Raw genomic sequence first — 26732 nt, forward strand, 5'->3', positions numbered from 1 at the left:
CTGCAGATCTTAACATGCCAACTGTAACTTGGTCTCATCAGAACCTAGCATTTATTTCACACCCCTTGCCATTTTGTTTCTCTTTCCTTTTCCTTCACTCTCTTTCCTTTCCTTTACCAAAGAACTATTCACCTATTACCCATAACAGCACCCTCTTTCCCTGAGGAAGGAAGTTAAAAGACATTACTCTGCCCCTCATTAGCAGGGAAATGATGTTTAAACCAAGGGCAGAATTGGACTGACAACTTTTCTTATGATTATTTTAAGACTTTTTTTTTTTTCCATGCAGAATTAGAGTATAAAGTGTAAAAAGTGTGAAAAGGGCCAGGAACATTTTAATAACAAAAAAAGGACAAAGTAGTTTATAGATTTCATGAAGAGAAAAGGCCACATGAATATTTTTTTTTTTCCTTCAGAAAACTGTATGAAGTAATTGTTGACATTAAGTCCAGGATAACTTTGGAGTAATTCCTCTCCCGGAGCATGGAAACATCAACTCCAGCCCCGTTTTGTGTGTTTTTATTTCAGATAAAATACAGGCAGGACTTCAATAGGATGAAAGGTGCTGCACATTATCACTCGCTTCCAGCTCAAGACAACTTGGTCCTCAAACGGGCTCAGAGCATAAACAAACTCGTGAGTGAGGTGAGTGTGGGGAAGAGCCACATGCATGAACATCACCTTTTTTATCTCCTCTAGTCAGTGAATGAGGTGACCCTATAATAAAAAGCTCTGGCTAAAAGTGTGACACCGGCCAGGTGTGGTGACTAATGCCTGTAATCCCAGCACTTTGGGAGGCGGAGGCAGGCGGATCACCTGAGGTCGGGAGTTCGAGATCAGCCTGACCAACATGGAGAAACCCCGTCTCTACTAAAAAGACAAAATTAGCTCAAATTAGCTGGGCATGGTGGTGCAGGACTGTAATCCCAGCTACTAAGGAGGCTGAGGCAAGAGAATTGCTTGAACTTGGGAGGCGGAGGTCGCAGTGAGTCGAGATAGTGCCATTACACTCCAGCCTGGGCAACAAAAGTGAAACTCCATTTCAAAAAAAAATGGTGACACCACCTATTCTGCCCATTGGTTACCGGTTTCCAAGAACAGATAAGTGGTAAAATGCAATTTACAAGAGAGCCTAGAATCAAACCAGTTACATCTTTCTCTGATGGTTCAGAAGTTACTGCCTAGATCCTCCCAGGGCTGTCAATACTCAAAAGTGCCAGGCAACGGGCTTCTAGTTGCCAGAAAGAATACTGGAGGATCCATCTTTTAAAACAAATCAAACATCTGAAAGAGTGTTTCAAACGTCAAACCCCTCTCATTCTCTTATTATTGAAGTCTGAGTTCCGAGAAGCTGTGTGTTCCGTGTGAATTTCCCTTTCCTGACATGCTACACTGGCTGCCAGAGGGGTGTGTTTGGTTTGGCTTGCCCACAGTTTAAGACGTTTTTATTGTGAGGACTGTTTGGCAAGGAAATATCCCCTCTAGATCCTCATATCCTTCTCACACCCTAGTGTGTCCTTCATGGCATTTTCCCTCATTTGCATTTCTTATCTGGACTCTTGAAGGCATTTGACTTGGCAGCCTCTGGTGACGGGAACAATTATGGCGATTCAAAGCACTCACGTAACAAGTTATCTGCAACTCACAAACAGATATGCAAATATCCAAAAATATTTTCCATCTCTAACCTCTAAAAGCCGTCCTTTTCCCTAACCTGTTAGCTAACCCGTGGTCCTCTAACTTGGGGCTGCTCTGAGTCACCAGGAGTGATATTTTCCTAAGCCTTATCAGAAGCCTCAGATACTTTGAAGTGATAGACGGTTGCTGAGGCTTTGGAATCTGCATTTTAAACAAATGTTCCAGATGATTCTGGTACTCCAGACCAGAGGTCATCACACTACAGCCTCAGTGACAAATCCAGCCCACAGCCTGCTTTTTAAAATAAAGTTTTATTGGAATACAGTCACATGACATTTGTTTCTGATTATCTGTGACTGCTTTGGAGCTACAAGGACAGAGTTGAGTATAACAATTGACAAAGAATATGTGGCCTGCCAAACCTAAAATATTTACTGTCTGGTCATTTATAGAAAAAGTTTGCTGGCCTTTTGCTGTCACTCACAGAACACTAGATCTAGATAGGACCTCTTCCACCATTAGGCTCTCACTTTGTCATATGCCTGGAAAAGTAAAGTGTCTAGTTCTGGGTGGTAGAGACTTTTAGGGACAGAACTGGATCCATACCACTGGGAGTGCAGTTCTACCACCCAGGAATAACACCGTTAACATTTTGGCCTTTTTTTTTTTGAGGGGGAGTTTCGCTCTTGTTGCCCAGGCTGGAGTGCAATGGCGCGATCTCGGCTCACCGCAACCTCCACCTCCCACGTCAAGTGATTCTTCTTCCTCAGTCTCTAGAGTAGCTGGAATTACAGGTGCCCACCACCACGCCCAGCTAATTTATTGTATTTTTAGTAGAGACGGGGTTTCACCGTGCTGGCCAGGCTGGTCTTGAACTCCCATTTTGGTATTTTTCTATATGAATATACTGTAATTGAACAGATGAATATAAAAATATATTTATAGTATTAGAATTAGACATACCCCACCATATAGTTTTGTAAGATATGATAACAAACTGAAGGGTATTTCCTTTGGTAAAGAAGTTGCAAGGGAATCTTCCATTTCTTTACGTCCTTATGTTTAGTCAGTAAGACAAACCAGCCATCTATTGCAGGTAGTTGGCCTTAACTGCCTCATGCTAATTACCTGAGGTGACTTGGAGTCTATTTTATTAATGTAGCCTCACATCCTATATCCAGGCACCCAGGAGAGCTCAAATAGCCAACTGATTTTAAATTGGAAGACGCTCTGCATCTGAGTGGTCTCATTTATTATACTCCTTGTAAAGTAACTTTCCTGATTGAATTGCACTGAAGTATACCTATAAAGATGTACATACATCATAAATGTATAGTGGGAAAGATTTCCTTAAGTGGGACACATCTGTGTGACTAGCAATCAGATCAAGAAACAGAACATGACCAGACATCCTCCTAAGACATTTCCATTATAGGAAATATAATTTATCCCCCTAATACACTTCCCCTCAAGAGTAACTACCTACCTGCGTTGTAAAAGCAGTTTTGCCATTTTCTGAGTTATGAAATCTTACAGTATTTGTTCTTGAAAGCGACTATATACTTTTAATTTTCTGAATGAAACCAATTATTTACTATTTATTATGATTTGTTTTTATCAAGGAAACTATGTCCTGCTAACTTAGCATATTCTAATGCTTGATATGTTAAAATCTTGGGTTGAAAGTTTTCTAAAAATATCCTAGTCAAGTCCTGGGACATTTTCAAGAGTGACTTTGGATTTGGTTCTATTGTGTGTCTGGTGTTTTGATTTCCAAGGTGGAGTATAAGAAGGATCTGGAAAGTAGTAGAGGTCACAGTATCAACTACTGTGAAACACCTCAATTCAGGAACGTGAGCAAGATCTCAAAATTTACCAGTGATGTGAGTTGTTAACGCTAAGCTTTTGTTTGGGCACTTTTGGTGAGCTTAGTTTTTAGGTCTCCTAAGAGGGACAGTCTATGGGAATGGATCTACGTGTCTTGGAGAAGCATGGCCTTTTAGGCATAAATGCCTGGGTTTTGGTTAAGATTGCCTGCTGGGATTGATCTTCATAGTGTTCAATTCTGTCACATCCCTGATCTTGACCCTGAGTCTTCTGGGCGGGACCTGTCCTCTCTATCTCCTTGCTTCCGTGTGTGCAGCACAGTGCCCGGCTCCTAGTGATGAATGCTGGTGAGGGGGCCTGGCTGAGCATGTGACATCCCCTCTCAGTGTGACTTTGTGCCTCTGAGTTAATATCACCTCATTTCACCCTCAGAGTCACCTGGAGAGCCAGACATTTTTTCCCTGTCTTACAGATGAGCAGATATGTACTAGAGGGGCATTTGCAAATTTGGAGATTCTCAGAGCAGGTCTGAAGATGTATCCTCATGGACATCAAAGACCTATACTAGATAGTATGTTTTACTTTTGCTTAGTTGCACATAATAGTAGAATTTAAAATGGCAAGGGACTGTGTAAGGCGCAGTGAGGAATTTATTTTGCATAAATATAGTGGTTTAAGAGCCAACATACCTGATTTCACAGTTATTAATAGCAAAGTGGCCAATTTTGGGCAGTTGTTTAAGCTCCCTGAGCCACTCTGCCCAACTCTAAAGTGGGGATGATAATAGTTCCTTCCCCCTCATAGAGTACTTGTGAAGATTAACTCAGATAAGTAGAATCGCGTCTGATATATAGTTGTAAGTAGTGTTCTGTTTAAATACTCGCAGTACCTAGAAATGCAATGGCCTCCCAGGTTAGGTGATTTTAATACCCCAAATTCCCTATTTATGACCTCTCGTCATCCTGTTTTGGTCTTCTTTTTATTTGATAAGTGGCATTTGGCACATGGCACATAACATTATTATTTCACATGGTCACACTAGTGACCAATTTTTACATCACAGAATTTGGCAAAGCTCAGGTTTTGTCCTTCATATATTTAGAAATGGAGGTAATGGCATGCAGTGATTTGTACCAGCCTCAGCATGGGGCTTTGCATGTGATGCCCGCATAGTCAGCGCCTGCCACCGTCTCATGGTAAATTTTCACATTGGAAAAATCTGGTAAATGTAAAACTAAAAATGTAAAAATGAACACAGAAAGTCTAGTCTGTTTTGTGCTGTCTATGTTCATCAGATCCCATGTTTCCTTGTCTTCCTGTCTTACTCCAACTTCTTGTGGGTTGAAATTTATGTTATTAAAAAAAAGTTTGCCTTATTTTTTATTCTGTGATACACTGGCTATTTAAATGGCTTATATTTAATCATTTATGCTTTGGATTTAACACATTAAGATGAGTAGTTTATCTTCAACTACTTGCGAAGGGAATGCTTTGGTTGAAAATTTTGTGTTTCTATGTAGAATAAATATAAAGAAAACTACCAGAACCACATGAGAGGCCGCTATGAAGGAGTTGGTATGGATAGACGCACTCTGCATGCTATGAAAGTTGGCAGCCTGGCAAGCAACGTGAGTCCTTTTATGCAAAGGTCTGTAGGGATGGAGTGGGGCGGTACATGAAGAATTCAGCCAATTCTTTTACAATTTCCCTTAAAAAAAATCTGTCTTCTATTTTAAAGACTGTATAAAGACTGACCCAAAACAGTTTCTAAATGTTAGCAGATACAACCAAGGCTAGGTAAAATCCCTGAAGATTTTCAAAGGCTACAAAGTATTTATCTTAGATTTCTCTAATTTGAAGAGTACTTCGGTCTATTATAATGAATCCAATGTGGTTAACACTTTTAATTTCTGAGAGAGAAAGAGAAATGAATAATTATGATTCTTATTCCAAATTCCCCAGGGTTCCAAAGCTTTTGTGATTTATTTGGAGTTGGTTGGTTGGTAAGCTGGTTTGTTCCTTCATTCATTTTTTTGATCATTGTATTCATTGAAAACCTACTGTGGCCTGGCACTGGTCAAGGTAGTGGGATAACAGAGTAGATCAGGTCCTTGTTTTCCCCTGTAGCATATAATCTATTACTCTCTTTGGCTTTGTCAATCCAGTTTATAGGTTTACAAATGCCAGGTTGTAAATCTTGGAGGTAAAGGACACTTAAAGGAAACTGATTTCACTATTGAAACATACAAATGTTGGATTTTCTCTGCTTAAGAATGTCAATTTGATCTTTAGAAAAAAAAAGTTAAATACTCTAAAGACTCTTGACCTTTCCATTTATTTTGTCGGGATTAGCCAAGGAGCTCTTCCATTGTCTATCCATGTGCACATGCCTCTTTTCATATAAGTACCGCACGCTAACCGATTGTACCACTGAAGCACCGCAAATGCTTCTTTTCAACAAAAATGACAAACAGCTTCATAATTAATAAGAAATATAAAATAAATGTACTACAGATGGAAGTTAACTAATTTTGAATTAATTAAGAGGAGTTCAGATTAATTAAAGACAAAAGTATGAACTAACTTAATTTTCCTTGAAGATGATGAAACTGAATTCATTTGTTTCTGGGTATTTAAAAAATATTTCTTATGGCATTCAAACAAAGCCAAAAGAAAGTAGAAGCTGATTTCTACATTCTTGTTCTTTTCTTCGTGTTTTAGGTTGCCTATAAAGCTGATTATAAACATGATCTTGTCGACTACAACTACCCAGCCACTCTCACGCCTTCCTATCAAACAACGATGAAACTGGTGCCCTTGAAAGAGGTAAGTTCTTTTCCAACAGCTCTTTCTGCTTCCTCACTTGTCACTTCCTTCCTGAGGAGTGATTTGTAGGCAGCAAGATGGAAAGAAACATGATACAACAGTTCATAGGAGGGTGGAGGGATTGAAGGAAGGGAAATCCTTTTCCATTTTCCACTAGGAAGTTCATTTATGCATGCTTGCATACTCTTCGATTTTCAGTGTGAACTAGGGACAACTCTAGTTTTGTCTTGAAAATAACCTGAGGTTCAGTTTTTCCTCTTAGAATTCAGTGAGCTTTGTCTGCTGGGCACATTTCAAATGCCTGTTCCTTAGCAAGGATGACTTTTTTCTTTCTCTGAAAAAAGGTTTGACACGTAGTATGTTAAGGACTGAAGGAAGTAAAATAAAATGTATATATACAAGTTGAGAGGAAGTGGTAATGTTGACTCCATTTTTCCTCAGGAGCACATGGGAAAGTATATGTATCCCTTAATTATTACAGCAGTGATTTTATTTATGGTTTGGCTTGTTCCAAGCAAAATGTGTACAATCAATTAAATTTCTTGTTTTCTGATTATAAGAATTTTACTATATGTTTATTATAGAAAATTTAGAAAATACAGAAAAGTACAAAGAAAAAGATAAAAGTCACCTACTAGCTTAAAAAGTACTTCAGGGGGCTTAGAAGTAAGGTTGTATTGTGGTTGCCAGTGAAGGTTATCTCCAATCAATCAATCAGTAATTGAACAAATAATTCAACGTATATTTATGAATGTCAAGTGCTACTTTCCTTTACTTTCCTTTGGGATCAGTACAAGTTTAGAAGTTGATTGAGGTTTTGCTACCGGTAGATAAGTCTTTGAATCTCTCTCTCTCTCTTGCTCAGAGTTGGGGCAGTAGGATTCAGTTGAGTATCTCCAGTGTCCAACCCAGTGCCCAGACATCAAAGGGCAATCATTGGCAAATTATATTTATTGAATGAAGGGGGCTTTTCTAATGTGTAATAAAACAGGAGGTAGGAAGAAGAGGAATTGATCAGGGACCTAAACTTTGCTTCTCTTTTTCTCAGGAAGTTTGGTTGGATTGACTTGACTTACTCATTTTACAAAGTTAAACTTGACCGCTACCAAAGCTGCATTTATTTATCTATTTATTTATTTTTTGGCCGTATACATTACCTGGGAAACTTGCAGATCAAGGGCACCTTATTAAAATTTGAAGATGTGCTTTTGCAGTAGGATTCTAGATACCATGTCTAATAAGTAGCACAAAGAATGCAAGATGTACTCCCATTATGACATGACTTGCTACTACATTTATCTAGATAAGACTCAGAGTCAAACCAGGCACCTGGAAGCCCACCCAGGAAAGTTTGATGCAAACTTAAACCAGACTGAATTAGAAATATTAATTGAGTTTAGAGGTGGGTTCTAAACTGGCAGCCCATAAGCCACATTCATGCTACAGAAGTGCTTTGTTTGGCTACACAGTGGATTTGTTCTTGTTGTTGTTGTTGTTTTAATTGAACCAACATGTGGAATTTCTGAGTTCAGACAAAAACTAACATGCTCACCTTTTCTTGAAAACTCTGAGACATTCTGCCCCAGATCCTGCAAGGCAGCAATTGGCTGGGACTGGGTGGTGGCTGCTCGCTGTTGCTGTACCTCCTTTAGCTTACCTTCCTGGTTCTGATGTGAATTTGAGTTTATCACCCATAATGTAGGGATTTTAGTAATCAGGAAGTTTGGGGAATCCATTTACAAGAACAATTGTGGTCTCTCTGTCTGGTCATCTTAAAGGTGGTGAAATAGCCAGAAAATTAAAAAAATAAGCAAGCATGGGTTCTTAATTTGAGAGCATTCCCTTTAGATAGATTTTATAAACATTGATAGAATTAAAATGAGACTCTATCTTTAGCAAAGGAAAAAGAAACCCTTCAAAATGTAGATTGAAGCAATGACCAAGCATTTGTGATGTTGCAAAGATGTGATTAATCATGGAGACTTTTAATTATGTTCCCACAGAGTAAAGTAATTGTACTCAGTAACATACTTAATGCAGAACTATCAGGAAAGAATATGCCATTTAAAAATATAGTTTTTGTGACATTTTATCATGCATAATTCTGAATTCTAATAGACTATTATGAGATGATAATTTTGCCTTCTGAATTAATGCATTAGGAAGTCACTGTACTCTAATCTAATTAATAGTTGACATTGAAATGACTTTATATTTCCTAATTTTCTCTATACACCCCATGTCCAAAACTCAACATGCAAAAACTTTTCTCCTTGAATCATTAACTAAAAAGCACAAAATTATTATTATCATTATTTTTGAGATGGAGTTTCACTCTTGTTGCCCAAGCTGGAGTGCAATGGTGCGATCTCAGCTCACGACAACCTCTGCCTCCCAGGTTCAAGCAATTCTCCTGCCTCAGCCTCCTGAATAGCTGAAATTATAGGCATGCACCACCACGCTCGGTTAATTTTGTATTTTTAGTAGAGACGGGGTTTCTTCATGTTGGTCAGGCTGGTCTCAAACTCCTGACCTCAGGTGATCTGCCCGCCTTGGCTTCCCAAAGTGCTGGGATTACAGGCGTGAGCCACCGCACCAAGTCTAGTGATGTTTTTTAATCTTCAAATCCAACAAAACTCTCCATGGCCCATTGTCAGGAGCACTTCGTTATTTCTAGGTCCTGTTCTAGAAGTTCACTTGTAAGTCATTTGTCTGTTTCTGGAATGCATTTCCCTGTCTAAACGATGCTAACTCTGGCTAATGGGAACCCCTTGCCCATCTGTAAAATAAAAGTAATAGCTTTAAGCACACTAGCTTTGGCAAACCAGGTTTCTAGCGTATAGGTATAGCGCCACCTTGCGAGGCAGACTCCAGGGATTTGAATCATAGCTCTGATACTTTGCCTGGATGACCTGGAGCAAGCCACTTTCGGTCTCTGTGCCTCAGTTTCCACACTCTAAGGTAGGGATAATAATAATGCCTAACCATAGGTGGTGGGAAGGATTAAATGAGTTAACATGTGTGATGTACTTGGAATGGTGCTGGGTGCATAGTAAGTATCATGTGTTAGTTATAATTATGATGAGCTGGTTGAAATGAGTACAAGACCCAGGGAAGACATGGAATATACAAGTTAGTAGCCAGTGGGCCCAAAGTGGCTATTAGACCTATTTCTCTTGGGTCACTGGAATTTTTTTTTTTTTTTTTGAGATGAAGTCTTGTGCCCAGGCTAGAGTGCAGTGGTGTGATCTCAGCTCATGCGACTTCTGCCTCCCAGGTTCAAGCGATTCTCCTGCCTCAGCCTCCCGAGTAGCTGGGGTTACAGGCACAAGCCACCACGCCCGGCTAATTTTTGTATTTTTAGTAGAGACAGGGTTTCACCATGTTGGTGAGGCTGGTCTTGAACTCCCTATCTCATGATCCTCCCGCCTCGGCCTCCCAAAGTGCTGGGATTATAGGCATGAGCCACTGCCCCTGGCCCGGGTCACTGGACTTAAAAAATATTGAACTATTTGTTAGCTTTCAAAAATTGCAAGATTTTACATCATAATATGGATTTCTGGTTTCTTTGGAATAACTGGAAAATCTAGCTTCTGTATGCCCTGTTGGTTGCATGACAACCATCTCCTAGAGCTGGGCAGCAGCTGCCTCCCTTAGCCATAGTCCTCTCAACTCCTTACTTCCCCAACAGTAAGGCCAAGCATTGGGCTTGTACCCAGCTAGTGGTCTATCTGGCTCCTAGAGACATTTGTGACTTTTGGGCTGCAAAGACTCCCTGAGGTGGGCTGTCATCTCAGGGAAGTGGCCATAGGAAGTAGCAACAGACAGGAGGAAAACAGAAAAGCAAAGACAGAAAAGCAAAGGCCTGTAGTCTAGACAGACAGGAGATGATAGAACAGTACAAGAGTGGCCAAGGTGTGGGCCCCTGGGGAGGGCAGAGCCAGCTGCCAGAGGAGGCTGGCCAAGGCCATAGGTGAGGTACAGGCCGAGATATCAGTAGATAGTGGTGATGCAGAAAAGGGGTGTTGTTCTCAGGCGAAACCCAGGTCTGAAGAATTTGCCACACTGTGTGGGATTCTGGGAGGGGCCTTTGGCCTTGGGCAAGAAAAGATAGACATGAAGGCTGCGAATGAGGTGTTCAATGGTGATCCTGTCACTTTGAGCCAAGCCAGGGGAGCTCAGCTGGCAAGCAGGCCCAATCTGGAGCCCGTGGGCACAGAGATTCAGATGTCCAGAGGCACTGGGTAAGTTTGTGATCCTGGGAGTGAGGACCCATCTGAGATATCTGTGTGGGCAGGGACTGTCTGATTTTGCTCACTCTGCAGAGTAGGAACCCCACAACAGTTTGTTGAAAAAATAAATGGATGGGCAAGTGGATGAATGAAAGGAACCATGTGAGCATAAGGGAAGGAGAGCAGGGTTAGGGATGAGCTTACTTATTCTTTTACCTGGATTTCAGATAACTTTGATTAAATTCTAAAAGAAGGCCAGGTGTGGTGGCTCATGCCTATAATCCCAGCACTTTGGGAGGCTGAGGCGGGAGGATCCCTTGAGGCCAAGAGTTCTAGACCAGCCTGGCCAACATGGGGAAACCCTGTCTCTAATAAAAATACAAAAATTAGCCAGGCATAGTAGCGTACACCTGTAGTCCCAGCTACCAGGGAGGCTGAGGCACGAGAATCTCCTGAACCCAGGAGGAGGAGGTTGCAGTGAGCCGAGATTGTGCCACTGCACTCCCACCTAGGTGACATAGTGAGACTCTGTCTCAAAATAATAAATAAAAAAAAATAAATTGTGAAAGAGGTTATCTGCTACCCACAACCTCTCCCTCTTTTCTGTATCCTAGCTCTACTTCTACCTGCATAGGTTTCTGGGGCTCTCACTCAGCTCACCTTAGCCCCTCACTCCTTATCGCCTACTATCTGGCCTCAAACCTATTCCTTTACTTCCCTACCCAAGTTCCCATTCCCTCTGCAGTGGATCTTGGTCAGGTGTGTTTGGAGAAAAATAAGATGATTGGATACATATATTCTTGTGGGCAAATGGCTAATAATTCTTAATACTTGAAAGGGCAATTTGTATTTTCAAAGGGGAAAATTCACTAGTCCTTGATGTCTTGAGGTGGGAACCAGGCAGTCAATGCATCGAACTGCACTGGGGATTCTGCCTCCTCCTCTTTTGAACCTACATCTTCTTTGAAAGTGCTAAGCTCACGGCAATTTCCTTGGGGACTCTGGCAAGGTGGAGGTGAGGGCCAGGCAGGGGCTGGTGTACAGGGTGGGGACATGTTAGGGCCACTTACAAGGAATCACTGAGACTCCATCGCCTCCCACTTAAAGATGCATGTATAACTTGGTTGGACTTTTTGTTCCTCTTTCATTTTACTTTTTTTTTTTTTTGACACTTCTTTCTTGGTGAAGTATAAGATGTATACAGAAAAGTATACTATGTGTAGATGTTTGGCTTGAATTATTTATAAAATGACTTCAGGCATATATTTTCATTGAGAATGAGCCCTAGGCACAGAATTGTTGGGACATAGGATGTGTGTGTGCCCAAATGCCATACTGTTTTCCAAAGTGGTTGTACCAATCTGCACTTCTGCTAGCACTGTTGTGAGAGTTTTCATAAGTCCTCATCCTTAGCCAGCACTTTGTATTATCAGCAGTTTTAATTTGGCTCTTCAGGTGGTGTGGAGGGGTATCTTGTGGTTTTGGTATGCCTTTCTCTCATTAATAGTGTGGCTGAGCATCTTTCTCTATGTTCACCGGCCACTTAGTTCACCTCTTTTATGAGTTGCCTGTTAGGTGTCTCACTCTCCAAGGTACTGTTTTTCTATCTGTGGGCTTGGAGTGTCTATCAGTATCCAGTTGGAATATCTGACTCTTTTTCTACATAGTCATTTGAGAATTGCACTTTACTGGGCTTGGGAGAGGGAGCTAAACAAATCTTTGAGAAAAGAGCAAATGACATCTTTTTGTGCTGGTTTTTACCTAGGCCAATTATAGGCAGAGCATTGACAAGTTGAAGTACAGCTCAGTGACTGACACTCCACAGATTGTTCAAGCCAAAATCAATGCCCAGCAGCTGAGTCATGTAAGTAACCGTCCCCTGCCCAGCTGGGTGTGGGGGTCTTGGAATTGCTGCTTTGAGGCCTCTGGACATCTGACCTCCAAGGATTTGACTTTCATGCATGGTGGCACATGTCTTATTACAGCCAGAAAATGACCCCCACTTCTTTTAAACTTTTTATTATGGAAAATTTTGAATGCATGCAAAAGTAGAGAGCATAGCATAATGAATCCCCATGTACCTGTCACCCATCTTCAACAGCAGTCAACTCATGGCCATCCTGCTTCATCTATATACCTGTCCAATTCTCCTCTTCCATATTATTTTGAAGCCAATTTCAAGTATTGTATAATGTAATCTGTAAATATTTCAGTATGAATCTCTAAAAGGTAAAAAAGAAAAAACATTTATATAATTTTAACATATCACATCAAAAATCTAACAATAATTCTTAGTATCACCAATCATCTAAAGTTTAAGTTTAATTTCCAGTCAAGACTGCTTCTCGGATGATGCCGTATTCATCCAACAGGAGTCACATGTCTGGTTGGCTCTCTTTTGAGTGTGTGATTTAAGATGGCCTTTTGTCACTGTGGGCAGGCATTTGATAATTACCCGGCATATAACAAGATATTCAGCACTGCAGCAAATGTTTTTTTAAAAAGTTCAATATTCTCAAGTGCGTGTAAGGGGAGTTGGTGAAGCAGTCATAGGGAACTCTTTTGCAAACTCACAACTTCGAGTGCGTCTTTGAGTTTCTTTACTTTTCATTTGACACTTTCAGTTCATTAATTTAAAACATTCACAAAAAGTACAGGCTGCCTGGTAAAATGGCTTTTCTGGAAACTCCTTCTCAGCTATGGGTCTAAGGGGGAAAGAGCTATGGGTCCCTAAAGTTCTCTTTCTGCCCATATAAAAGCCCTACAGATTTATTTTAAATCCAACAGGTGAATTACCGTGCTGACTATGAGAAAAATAAGTTGAATTATACATTGCCCCAGGATGTTCCTCAGCTGGTGAAGGCCAAAACCAATGCCAAACTCTTCAGTGAGGTAAGAGAGCAATGTGGGGAGAAGGTGGAGGGGGTTATGGAGTGATGTGAAAACGAAGATACCGGGATGGTCCAGCAAGTGGGAAGTGTCTATTCCTGAGAAAGGCTCTTCAGAGGTATCCATCAAGTTGTAACTTTGAATTTTGCTATGTCATGGCACATGGTAGTGTACTAGTGATAAATTGGTCATAACCATTTAGTCCCATTATATGAGCATGTGTACAATCTATGTGTGAACACACACACACCCCTACATCCTCATCCTTATCACCCTGGTGAATTGGTGATTTGCTGTGTGGAGGAATTTTAAGGTTTTTTTTGTTTTGTTTTGTTTTGTTTGAGATGGAGTCTCGCTCTGTCGCCCAGGCTGGAGTGCAGTGGCGCGATCTCGGCTCACTGCAAGCTCCGCCTCCCAGGTTCATGCCATTCTCTTGTCTCAGCTTCCCAAGTAGCTAGGACTACAGGCGCCCGCCACCATGCTCGGCTAATTTTTTGTATTTTTAGTAGAGACAGGGTTTCACTGTGTTAGCCAAGATGGAATTTTAAGTTTTAAGAATATCAAGCTGCATCATCAGATTCTCCCTGGAGTCACAAGTAGGCTATGATTTGGCTTCTCATTCTAGATGGAATTTTGGGGGCAGGAGAAGAAAATAAAAGGAACTAACATTGTTTAAATGCTTGTTCTGTCCTGGGGCAGGCACTGTATATGTGGAATTATCGTAAGTCCCAACAGGTATTGTAGGGGCACAGTTAGTGGCATGGGCTTTGGTGTCAGAGAGACCTAGGTTCAGATGTTGGCACTGCCATTTTTTAAATTTATGTAACCATAGGTGAGCTCTTTAATTTCTCTGAGCCTTACAGGCCTAATGTGAAGATTTGTGGTTAATGAGTAGAAATCATTTAGGAAAAGGCCAATAAACAGTAGTTGTTATTGCCAGGGCAGTGTCAACACCCCACATTTATGTTACACTTCACCAGTTTAAGATCTCTTTATGTACACTCTATCCAATTTATTCTCACAGCAATCCTGAGAAAGAGAATGTGATACTCTCTTTGCAAATAGGAGACTGAGGCCCCAAGAGGTCATTGGCCAAGGTCACATGATCAGAACACAACAGAGCAAGGAGCAATACATGGGTCTTTTCTTTGTCCTGTTCCATTACCACTGGCCTGCACAGCTCTACAACGAAGGAATCAATTAACTGTGTTAATAATTACTGTTATCATTTTGATAACAACAGCCAAGACTCTGGTCTGTAAATAGAGGAAAAAACCAACTTTGCTGTAAAATAATATCTTTGACGTTTGGCAGGAATATGGGTAGCAACTCCTATTCACTTGTGGTTTTGTTTGTCAGGTGAAGTATAAAGAAGGCTGGGAGAAGACAAAGGGGAAAGGATTTGAGATGAAGCTGGATGCCATGTCTCTGCTGGCCGCCAAAGCCTCTGGGGAGCTTGCTAGCAATGTAGGTTTCCTCTCATTAACTCAGGAATGCATAAGAAATGGTTCCAATAAAATGTCAGTGGTCCTGCCGAAAAAAATAATGACTCTTAACATTGTAAACATCGCAATACTTTAATCTTTCTCTGGATTTGTGAAAGATTGGGAGGTGTTTTTTCAGAATTGTTCCCCTTGCACTTGTTAAAACCAGAGCCCCCTAGACGGCAAAGTTTCTCTCTCACTCACAGTAGACCTTCTTCTTTCTCTCAAGGTTAAATATAAAGAAGAATATGAAAAGACAAAAGGCAAAGCCACGGGTACAGCCGACTCTAGGCTTCTGCACTCCCTGCAGATTGCTAAGATGAGCAGTGAGGTAAACTCTTTTTCTAACCCCCAACCCCTCACTTACAGTTGTGTTATTTTAAAATTTTTCCTGGGCCTACTTCACCTGGGACTGTTACCTTTTTATTGACTTTTACCTGCAACTCTTTTCTTTCCTGGCTTGCATAAGAAGTTTGTTTGGTTTATTTATTTTGCCAAAGCATACTATTTTCTTTAAATGGTTGAGGAGTGTGGCCCTAAGGGTGACAGCATTTGCTGATCAAGGTACAAAGGTGTTCAGTTGCATGTATTCGTGTCACAAATGTTTGCCAAGTGACTACTATGGGCAAGACACTGGGGCTATAAGAATGAACAGCACATAGTAAGTTTCTCCCTAGTGGAGCAAAGCATCCTGCTTGTTGTGGCACTGTCCTGGTCTTGTGGTTACAACATATATGGTATTCAAATATTTAGCAAGCCAGGGCCTCCCAGGCTGCAGCCAATCAGAATGACGATGCTTGTAAACAACTGTAATGGCTGGAAAGGAACCTTGGTAAATGTCACTTACCAAAAGGCTTTGGGAAAGGAGAATTCTGCTAGAAGAGACAGACCCGGTTTCTAATCAAGTCTTCCCTGCTGATGCTGAATAGGGAAAAAGACACAAAAGATTGCCTGCTCCGAGCTGTGAGGCCAACTTACACTGCTGTGATGGTACAGTTGGATGTCATTATCCAATGAGTCATTAAAGCACCACAGCTTGAATAGAAGAGAGTTGGCATCTGGGTTGCCATTTTGGATGTGTCTACAGAACAAGCCAAATGAAGTGCATAGTCATGAAGCATAAAGAGGCATTGACAATTTGGCTTCAGTTTAGACAGAATACATTGATGTTTCATATGTGCAGTTGGAGAAACTGGGGGTCAAAAAGATTGTGTCTTTCCCAAAGCCATGTGGTAGTCAGCAGTAGTGGTAGAGGGGTAGCGAATTAGACCCTAGAACTCTTATTACCTGGCACCACACTCCTTCTACTATAGCACACTGTCTTTCCCCATCATCACCACCATCATCACTACTATCACTGTCACCTTCACCATCACCATTGTCATCGTCACCATGATCAATCACCATCATTGCTGCTATCATCACCATCATCACTACCATCACCACCACCACTATCACCACCATCATCGTCACCACCAAACCACCATTGTTATTGGCATGCTAACATTATCAAGTGTTTGCTATGTGACAGTCCCTGTACTAAGCATGTTTCAGCTATTATTCCTTTACTTATCACAACAGTCTCCCAGAGGGAAACGAGTTCTTAGAGAGGTGACATAACTTTCCAGAGGTCACCTTCTGTTAGAGAGCAGATCAGGTTGGAACTCAGGCTTGTCTGGCTGTGCAGCCCAAGCTTCTTTATTCTATCTCTTAAAGCATCTATGAGAATTGGGAATAGAGTTTTCTCCTGGAGCAGCCGGGTAAAAAGGTTTAGCATTGGCAAGAGACAGTCCTCCCAAAAACAAAGTAGTGTGAAACCTCAGCTCCCTCATGATGCTGCCTTTCAGAGCCAAGACTTGGGTCACGCCTTTCTGATAGAAGGGTGGCAGTGCTCAGAGTGCCGATTCTCCTGCTCCCAAAAGCCTGGAAATCTTTCCTGCATTTTCACATCGCTCCTGCCCTTGTTTTGGTACATTCAAGGTTGAGTATAAGAAAGGCTTTGAAGAGAGTAAGACCCAGTTTCACCTGCCCATGGATATGGTAAACATCAGACATGCTAAAAAGGCCCAAGCTCTTGCCAGTGACCTGGACTACAGGAAGAAACTGCATGAATACACTGTGCTGCCCGAAGATATGAAGACTCAGTGGGCCAAGAAGGCCTATGGGCTCCAGAGCGAGGTGAGCCTGCACATTGCCAGTTCTCTTCATGCATCTCTTGCAGTTGGACATGCTTTCAGAGTGATTCCAAACCTGTGCATGAGTCTCTTACATAATTTGGGAGACTAGGAAGAACTGCAGGAAATGTACTGGGGCCAGAAAGGACAGATGGGGAAGTAGAGATATTGTTGACACAATGGAGACTGGAGGATGGAGGATCAGGGCTCACAGCTAATGCTTAAGTCAAGATGTATTGGTGATGGGGACGAGTCAAGGAGAAGAAAATGTTGAAAATGATCAATAAATCCTGGAAATTTAGCAGGCTGGCAAAGAAAGGCCCTTGATCAACAAATATGAGAAACACTCTTTTTGCTAAGGTTGCGGTGTCTCAGCACTAAGGTACAGCATGCTACTCTCGTTACAAAGTGGGCCCAGTGGCTGTATCTCCCAAGTGGAGATCTGCCTGATCATAAAGGAGCAGGGAGCAGTTCTTCCAGGAAGGCAACTGCAGGATCAAGATCTTCCTAACTCTCCCATCAACTCTGTCCTGTCTCTATCCATGTGCTCAATGAGAGCTTTGTGGTTTTTCTCTTGTAGCTGCAGTACAAGGCCGACCTGGCATGGATGAAGGGAGTTGGGTGGCTGACAGAGGGGAGTCTCAACTTGGAACAAGCCAAGAAGGCTGGACAGCTGGTCAGCGAGGTAACCTGCACTTGGGCCTCTGGCCTCTAGTAGTCCTCAGCCCCTGACTCACGCAGGGTGATCTTTGCCTCTAATTCCCTTTCTCTACCCCCAGATTTATTTTGGGTGTGATTCAAAGTGGGAGTGCTTCATTTCACATCTGTAGCGCATTCTCAGCTAACTTTCTACAGCCTTAAACTTCCTGAGATGGTGTCATTAAAGAAGCCTACCTATTTACTTTGAGTAAAGTTGCATTCAAAGAATAATTTGGTTTAGAAAGGTGTAATATACAGCACCTGGGAAAACAGCATTTCTTAAGTGAGCAGCGTGTGATTCCTTTTGAATCAGAGAGTCCAGTATTTGGAGGATACCATTCTCATTATGCCTGTGTCTTAAATTCACTGCAGATTTCAGGCAAGTCACTTAACCTTCTTCCTGATCCTCTTTCCCTCATATAAAAATGAAGAGGTTGGCCTGTAATCCCAGCAATGCAGGAGGCCGAGGTGGGCAGATCACGAGGTGAGGAGATGGAGACCATCCTGGCTAACACAGTGAAACCTCGTCTCTACTAAAGACACGAAAAAAAAATCAGCCAGGTGTGGTGGCACGTGCCTGTAATCCCAGTTATTCAGGAGGCTGAGGCAGGAGAATTGCTTGAACCTGGGAGGCAGAGGTTGCAGTGAACCGAGATTGTACCACTGCACTCCAGCCTGGGTGACAGATCGAGACTCCGTCTCAAAAAGTAAAACAAAATAAAATAAAATAAAAATGAAGAGGTTGGATCAGATACTCTCCCAGGTCCCCGCAGCTCTAAGCCCTTGCCTCTCTTTACGCCATAGAAAGCTGGCTCTGGCATCAGGCAGAGGAGGACTTTTGAAGGACATTTCATTTGGAAGTGTCACTATTTCAGGAACTTTGTTTGGAATCTTCAAAGGGGATTCTTGTTTCAGGGCCAAGAAGGCTGAGTCGGCATATCTCTTGCAAATGATAATAATGGTGATAATAATACCTGCCATTTATGGACTGATAATCATTATTGAATCACCACTTTGGGTATATTATATACATACTGTTAATGTATAGGTCACCACAGTCCTATGTGATTAGATGGTATGATTATCCTATTAATATTCCCATTTTACAGATGAAGAAAGCGGAATTGAAGTTACATTTTTAGTAAGCAGAAGAGCTGGGATCTGTACCCAGCGTGTTTGATCTGGTGCCCTGGCTCTTGACCATGAGACAGTATTGCATCTCAAAAGCATATCTTGTAATGTACTCTTATATTCCCACTGTACTCACCCTCCTCTGAGACAGAGACATATTTAGGGTTAGAATGTAGAATGAGGTAGAGAGAAAAGCATAGCCCTTTAGTGCTTTCATTACCTGGCTTGTTGGAGACCAACTAAAGTTCAGGTGGAGCAACCAGAGCCCCATCTATCTTGGACAGGGGTGCAGCAGAGGGGAGAGAATGTAGCCAGTTGGTCCTTGAGATTCAGGAATGTCAGTTTCTATCTCACTTCCTGTATTACCTGCTAATTTTTAAGCTCCTCCAAGGCCAGGAGGATATCATCTCCTTCACCCTTTTCCTGTTCCTCTGTGCTCTGTACGGACTAGATTCTTGGCTGCTCAGCAAGTGCTTGTGATTTGACCGATGCATAGTCTGGGATGACTAGGAATTTCCAACAGTGGCAGGGCAATGTGACTCCCTTCAGTTATGTGGTGAAGGATTTTTCCCATTCAACACAGTGGAACTAGGGAGGAAAATTAGAAGTCTCTTTGGAATGTTTTCTCAAGAACTTTTTTCCCCTAAAGGCAAAAAAGTTGGAGTTCCCAGTGTTCTAGTCACTATGTTTGGTTCCGTTGGTTGCTGTAACCCTTCTGCTGATGGCATGGGGGAATTTTGCCAGAACCAGGCTGTGAGCTCATCTGTGATCTCCCTGCCATGTGAAGCTTTTGCTTCCACACGCTGTCCTCAGCGGGGCCACCTTTCCCAGCAACTTTGGCAGTTTCAATGGAAAAGCCAGAGGAGCTAATCTTCAGGAAAGACAAGAAGTCCCTGACGGGGGACAGAATTAGCACATTAAAAATTTACCAATTAATTTGTGGCTGTGAGATGGGGACACTACGAGGACAAGACCTCAATGATCTGGAAAGTCAGAAACTGTGAAGGCGAATTCCACCTGACTGCAGGCTTCTGTCTGTGGCTCTGTGTCTCCTTCCTTAAAGCTGCTGCTTCCTGGACAATCGTGATAACACCATGGCAATGGCTATGTCCTGACACTGTCCCAGGGACCTGACTCACACATAAAACATGGTGTTGAAGCCTCTGCTCCACACTAGACTGAAGTAGCTTCTACTGTTGTCCCCATTGTACACTCCAAGCAAGGGTGGCTTAGGTTGGATTGAGTGATGTGCCCGAGGTGATGAAGCTGGAAGGATGAACAGGCAAGATTTGAACCTCAGTCTTCATCATTGTAAAGTCCAAGTTTCCTCCACCTCACCCTCCTATGTCAGGTCTATATTTATAAAATGTATACCTCCCCGGAGCACACGGTGAAATGCAGGGTTACTGAAGAGGAAAATTACATTTCCCATTCAGTAATAGCAACTAAAACAAGTTCACTGGATCAGGTGATCTCAGGGCTGTGTGGTTCTGTTCAAGCTGCAGGATCAACTAGAACACTCCTCCCAAGGGAATGCTTGGACCACAGAAAGTGTGTGTGTGTGTGTGTGTGTGTGTGTGTACACATGTGTAGGGCAGTAGGGGCAACCCAATCCTAATGCTGTGGGGTCCCTTTCCTTTGGAAACAGAAAAACTACCGGCAGAGGGTCGATGAGCTGAAGTTCACCAGCGTGACCGACAGCTCCCAGATGGAGCACGCCAAGAAGAGCCAGGAGCTACAGAGCGGGGTGAGTCCTGGGCTGCCCTTTCTCCACCAAGCTGCTGTGTCATGGACCTGGGATCTTCCAGGGACAACAGCAGGTGCTGCCCAGGCATGATCCAGAAACCAAAGAGCCTTCCCTTTAAATAGGCTGGACCTAGCTTTCCCCAGGCTTCCAGGCCGTTTCTGGAACTGGACACCAGGGCCCTTGCTTCATCCACCACCATCTCCCCCAATTTTATTAGGGATAGATGCAGGGCTGACTTTATTCCTTTTCAGCTTCCAGTGTTCTCTAGTTCCCTTTTTCTTCTGTCTCCTATCTCTCATCAAAGACTCTCTAATTCTGGAGCCAGGAGAGAATTATCTTAGAGGAGGACAACATTTGTGTTTGGGGTGTGTGCAGGTCACACCCACGTAAGCTTATTTATGGGGCCAGAACAAAGAAGCACCACACACATTATTTACAGATTAGTTCTCTACACCAAGCAGGACCATAGTTGCCACAGTCTGTCCGGGACCTTCCTAGCTTTCCTTCCTAAAGGTCCAGGTAAGATATACCTGCCAGAAAGGATACTATCAGCATAACTCAGAGTCAGCAGAAAGCCACTGTTTGGAAACTCAAGTTGGGGGTGGAGGGGAAGCAAGGAGAGAAAAAGAAGAGTGATGAGTTTGCCATGGAGGAGATGTCCATGCATGCTTACTTTCCTGGTGTCAGTACCTGTGAATGGATTAAGGTTGATTATGGAGGGGCAGGAGGCAGAGTATGCTGCTTATTTTTCCCATCTGGGGAGTCCGTACTAATCTGAACCCCCTGGTGGGGTATTTTTATGGCCACAGACAGTGTAAATAGCAACGCTTGCGGAGGTTGATTCCATCCCAAAGGAAAGGTGTGAAAAGAGAAACCTTGGAGGGGTTTTCACGTTGGCTCCCTGCCACATTTTTCTCCCAGCTCCTCCCCACTGCTTCTCCTTCTCTCATCACCTCTCCTTGACTGTATTCTGTCACTCAAAGTCTGATCTGGTGGGTTTTGTAATGGACTTTCTATGCAAGTCAGAAAAGTGCCGACCAGACAGAGACACCATGCGGGATGCCACCCTGCCCACCTTGCCCCTGCCACCTGCTCCTGATTCAGTGCTCTCTCTCAACAGGTGGCCTACAAGGCAGGAAATGAGCAGTCTGTCCATCAGTATACCATCAGCAAAGACGAGCCTCTCTTCCTGCGGGCCCGAGCCAATGCTGCAAATCTCAGTGAGGTACAGAGAGAGGGTGTGGGCAGCATGAACTCTGCTCTCCTTTGTGTATAGCCACCTGGTAAACCAAGCCCACCAGTCATGGCATAGTGTCTGCATCAACTGAGGTTACATACATCTGGTTGTTGTAAAAACAGCTCACCCAGCAGATCTGGCTCCTGATCAGTGTTTTAGGGGGAGAGGAGGACAGCTTTCACAGGAATGAGCTAGTGGAGGACTTGAGCCACTGAATGTATCCTGGGGTTGGATGTAGGGGTTATTCTAGGTGCCAGAGTTGAAACAGCATAATCGTGGTAGAGGGGAGTAAGAGCTCAGACATTCGCACCAAATGGTCTGGGTTTGATCCTTGGTTGCCACTTACTAGGTGTGTGACCTTGGGCAAATTCTTTGTTCTCAGGTGTCCCATTGGTAAAATGATGCCAACATTAGTCCCATCGGGTTGTCATGAGGTTTTAGTGAGTCTCTACACATCAAGCACTCAGAGGCAAGTGCACAGTGGTAGCTGTTAGTCATGAAAGCATCCATAGTTCCAACTTCCCTCCTGTCTGTATCTTCTGGGGAAGGTGTTTTCTTTGCTCTCTCTGCTTAGCTCTCAGGTCTTTGGGTTCCTCATCTGAGAAATAGATGGGGAGGAGAATTGGGAGGAGAAGCAGAGGTTAAATTGATTCATATGCAGAAAGGGAAAGGAGCCTTCCAGAAGAAAGATCTTGAAATTTGGAGATAAGAGCAGGAGAGACAACGGGAGGCGCAAGGAAAATACCCAGGTGGACTACAGGCTGGGGGAAGGTGGGAGGAAAGAGAAAGAGGTGCAGCTGGAGCCGCTGCTGGCCGGGTGGGGTGCGTGGATGGAGATGGAGAATAGACTTTTCAGAAACGTCATTGTGTTGTGCTATGCTATCCTACCTTTGGCATGTTTTTGAGACTTCCATGAAAACTCCTAGTATTTGTTAAGGCTTCTGGAGTTTAAATCTGCTTTTTTTTTTTTTTTTTTTTTTATTGAAGCCCTATGTGTTAAGAGGCCTTAAGGCAGGAAGAAGGCCTGGCTGTATTCAGACGACATGATTTCTGTGACTCTCAGAGAAGGATGTAATAATCAATATTGCTTTCCTAGAATAGTCATTAGAGTCTAGAGAAATGCTCTCACATGAGAACCCTTTCATATGAAAACCCCCTCAACTTCTCTCCTAAATCCCCTTAGAAACTGTACAAGAGCAGCTGGGAAAACCAGAAGGCAAAAGGGTTTGAGCTACGTCTTGACTCCTTGACTTTCCTGGCAGCGAAAGCCAAGAGGGACCTGGCTAGTGAGGTGAGTCTGTCCCCAACTTGTAAAAGAGACTGCAGAATCCTGTGTTTTTATACCTGGGAGATTTTCTGAGTGTCTGGGCAGGTTCTTAATCTCTTTGAACCTCAGGATTCTTATCTGTAAAATGGAGATAATAGCCATCACCTTGCAATGAGATAATCACATCCGTGCCTGTCTATTTAATAACTGCTTGCCACACATTGATTTTCAGTAAGTGATGACTTACTATTTGTCGTAGTAGCAAGAGTAAGAATCCAGATTTCTCACTTTACAGATAAATTGATGCCCAGAGACATTCCATGACTTTCTAAAGATGTTGTGGTCTGTTAATGGTTAATACAGGCTCTGGTGTCAGATAGCCCTTGTTAAAATCTCACCTCTGTCATCCGTTAGCATTGTTACTTCAGGAAGGTTGTTTAAGCTTTAAAAATCTCAGTTAACTTGCTGGTAAATTGGTAATTGCAAAATAATGACAAGGAAATGGAATGAACTGATGTACGTGAAGTGTTGTATAGACTAATGCAATCTGTTAGGAGTTGGATGTGAGAAAAAGAGCTTGAGGCAGGATTTAAGTCAAACTCTGCTTCCTTCATCGAGAAAGTCTTGCTTCAAAAAAAGCTCAGCTAAACCAAAAACAACTGGCTTGGTAATGTGGTTGGTTTACATTCTGACATAAGCCCTTTATCTTATTCTTAGTTGGTAACATTTTACAAATCAGCACTGGTCTGTGGATGCACTTCAGTGACACAGGCTTGGCCCGTGCTTGGTTATACCATGGGTTTGATAAGTGGTGGCAGATATTGATACTGTTGTTGTTGCCAGAGCTGAGAGTGGAACATGAATCTACCACTGACCGAAGCAATGATAATGTTGAAAATCATGCCCCACACTGGTGCCTTCTGACAGTTTTCACAAGTTTTTCATATCTATTCTTGCTTTAGGTCCTTGTTACTCTCGACCTAGTGTTATTTTTCAAACAATGTGCTACTTTTTGCCCCTCATACTTCCCCAAATATATATGTACTGCAGTTATCTTTTAATTTGAGTTCCTTTCATAAGTAGCAATTGTAGTTTGGCTATTCTGTATGGTTTTCATTTCATGGCTACTTTTATTTATAACTCTGAGCTTTCTGGCAGCTGAGGTGAAAAGGGAAATAATGGGTAATAATATTTTCTTTCACTGATGAAAGAAAATATATCAGATGTTCAAAAAAGGCAAACTTTCATTTGACTCTAGGTCTAATAGGATTCTGTCCAATGGCTGGAGTCTGAAGCCTAGCAATTCCTTTAGGAGAGTCTAATGTATCCCTGCTCTGTTCCTATTTAGGTGAAGTACAAGGAGGATTATGAGAGATCCAGAGGGAAGCTCATTGGGGCAAAAGGTGTACAGGGAGATTCGCAAATGAGCCACTCACTGCAAATGTCCAAGCTGCAGAGTGAACTGGAGTACAAGAAGGGATTCGAGGACACCAAATCCCAATGCCATGTCTCCCTGGACATGGTCCACCTCGTGCATGCCCGCAAAGCTCAGCATTTAGCCACAGACATAGGCTACAAGACAGCGGCACATCACTTCACAGCTTTGCCTACAGACATGAAGGTGGAATGGGCCAAGAAGGCTTATGGCTTACAGAGTGATGTAAGCTCTGTGTGAGTGTGTGCACGTGTGTGTGTATGTGTGTGTTGTGTGTGTGCTAGTGCAAGTGTTTCCCTAAGCCGTTCAACGCAACAGTTTATGCTATGGGACACCTGTTTCTGGATCCCTAAGTGGCAACACTTTACTTTGTTAGTGGTTTAACTTTTATTCAAACTAGGCTGATTTTAGATTCTGTACTAACAAACAGAAGAAATCATAGAGTTACTTTTTCCTTCTTGGAATTCTGGCCTACATATGTTTTCCAGGTTTCTTTTTATTGCCGGGGGGAAGTATCTTTGTGTCACGCCTAGCGGTGGCCTGCTAGGGGAGAGCGTTGCTGATAACTCACCCCGACTTTGGTAGTTTCCATTTTTGGAATGGATGGGTCGCTAATCTTCAATAACCCTTTCCCCGTCCTCCTGATCCTCGCCTCCCAATTCTGTTTTCTGTCTTCAGGTGACTCTTGCACAAGAATGGGGGTGAACTGAAAAGGCAGGTCAGCTGCAGTCAGACTATTACACAGGAAGTGTGTGTGTATGTGTGTGTGTGTGTGTAGACACGCCCTTCCTGATAGAGCTGTTTCATGATAGAGGATGATATACTAGTTTTAGAGAAGTGTCCATTTAAATGACTTTCTATTAAAACTACTCATTCAATGGAAACTAAAGAAATGAGAAGAAATACGCCCTGCCCCCCCACCGAGGTGGCTAGGAAGGAATTGGCACTGTGGGAAGCCTCCGCTGTCTTGTGAGATTCCCTCAAATAGCGCCCACCTGGGTTCTGTTGTGAATTCTCATTTTCTTGTCCCCCGTGTGTCATTTTAAACAAGAAAACTGGTAATGCAGACAATGAGGACGTGCTTCTTTCCGAGTAGACTTGTCCGTAATGAGGGGCAAGGTTGGTTTGGCCCCTCCTGCGCCACCCCCAGTAATGTTGGGTGGGGCCTAAAGCCACTGTCCCAAGGGATGGCTCCAATTAAAGGGGAAATTAATTGACTTTTGGGAGCCCTACCTGTGACTGTGCAGAAATGCGTAAGACAAAAGTGGCATCTAATTTGACTCAGCTGGCACCAAGGCTGCGTCGGGAGCCGCTAATAGCCCTTTAAATGTCTGTGCACCAACAATGGCCTGCTTTTTTTTTTTTTTTCTTTCTCCTTTGTCAGAACCAATACAGGGCAGATGTGAAGTGGATGAAAGGCACGGGCTGGGTCGCCACCGGGTCATTAAATGTGGAGCAGGCGAAGAAGGCAGGAGAACTCATTAGCGAGGTGAGATTTCCTGACAGCCTGTAACAGGCCTGGCTGCATTAGGCGTCTCTGTATAAAATTAAAATAATTTCCACTCAAAAGGCAAAGAAAAAGGCAAAGCCACATGAAAGACCTCAAAACCCAGACTAGGGCTGGTAATTAGAGGGAAAGCACATACGAGACACACACCAGTAGGGGCCCTGGCAAAAACAAAATGGGTGACAAATGATATTATGAATAATAATGACAATCAAACAGAGCTCAATTGCTACCCACCAACTTACCTTTTTAATGAAGCAACACAGGAGAGATGATGAAAAGATACATTTATTGCACCCAAAAAGCCCTTTGGTGACTTTAGGCACATTTTCTTCCTCTCCCTTTCTGCCACAGAGTCAACAGTTTTTGAATATTCACGTGGTGGTCACCATGTGACATGGTTCTTTTTTGAGGGAGGGTCTCACTTCAGTTTACTTAGTTCTGCCTACTTCTAGCCACCTTGACTGGAACCTACAGCATCACTGCTTGCAAAAAGAGTTGTTTCTTCATATTTCATGATGATGTCATTGAGCAGCTCTTTTTGAGTTTTTCAACCTTGGCGCTATTGACATTTTGATTTTTCTTTGTTGTGGGGTTATCCTGTGCCCTGCAAGATATTTAGCAGGACGTCCTACAAGG

The 26732-nt window shown here is 42.7% G+C and overlaps 1 protein-coding gene across 2 annotated transcripts in view; it reads left to right on the forward strand.

Annotated features, from left to right (window-relative positions):
* Positions 1-26732, forward strand: part of NRAP (nebulin related anchoring protein) — a 76123-nt gene that overhangs the window by 18090 nt on the left and 31301 nt on the right. Inside the window, exons 11-25 of one of the 2 annotated variants that reach the window (XM_033182304.1) lie at positions 529-645; positions 3417-3521; positions 4986-5093; positions 6187-6291; positions 12289-12387; positions 13311-13415; positions 14772-14879; positions 15126-15227; positions 16877-17074; positions 17651-17755; positions 20549-20647; positions 21768-21872; positions 23068-23175; positions 24500-24811; positions 25971-26075. In XM_033182304.1, the coding sequence (XP_033038195.1) occupies positions 529-645; positions 3417-3521; positions 4986-5093; positions 6187-6291; positions 12289-12387; positions 13311-13415; positions 14772-14879; positions 15126-15227; positions 16877-17074; positions 17651-17755; positions 20549-20647; positions 21768-21872; positions 23068-23175; positions 24500-24811; positions 25971-26075 (1881 nt within the window). The remainder of the gene's footprint in view (positions 1-528; positions 646-3416; positions 3522-4985; positions 5094-6186; positions 6292-12288; positions 12388-13310; positions 13416-14771; positions 14880-15125; positions 15228-16876; positions 17075-17650; positions 17756-20548; positions 20648-21767; positions 21873-23067; positions 23176-24499; positions 24812-25970; positions 26076-26732) is intronic. The other variant, XM_033182310.1, reaches the window with a different exon arrangement.

Source organism: Trachypithecus francoisi, unplaced genomic scaffold (genome assembly GCF_009764315.1).
Source record: "Trachypithecus francoisi isolate TF-2019V2 unplaced genomic scaffold, Tfra_2.0 Contig01579, whole genome shotgun sequence".
In the NCBI taxonomy this organism is placed as follows: domain Eukaryota; kingdom Metazoa; phylum Chordata; class Mammalia; order Primates; family Cercopithecidae; genus Trachypithecus; species Trachypithecus francoisi.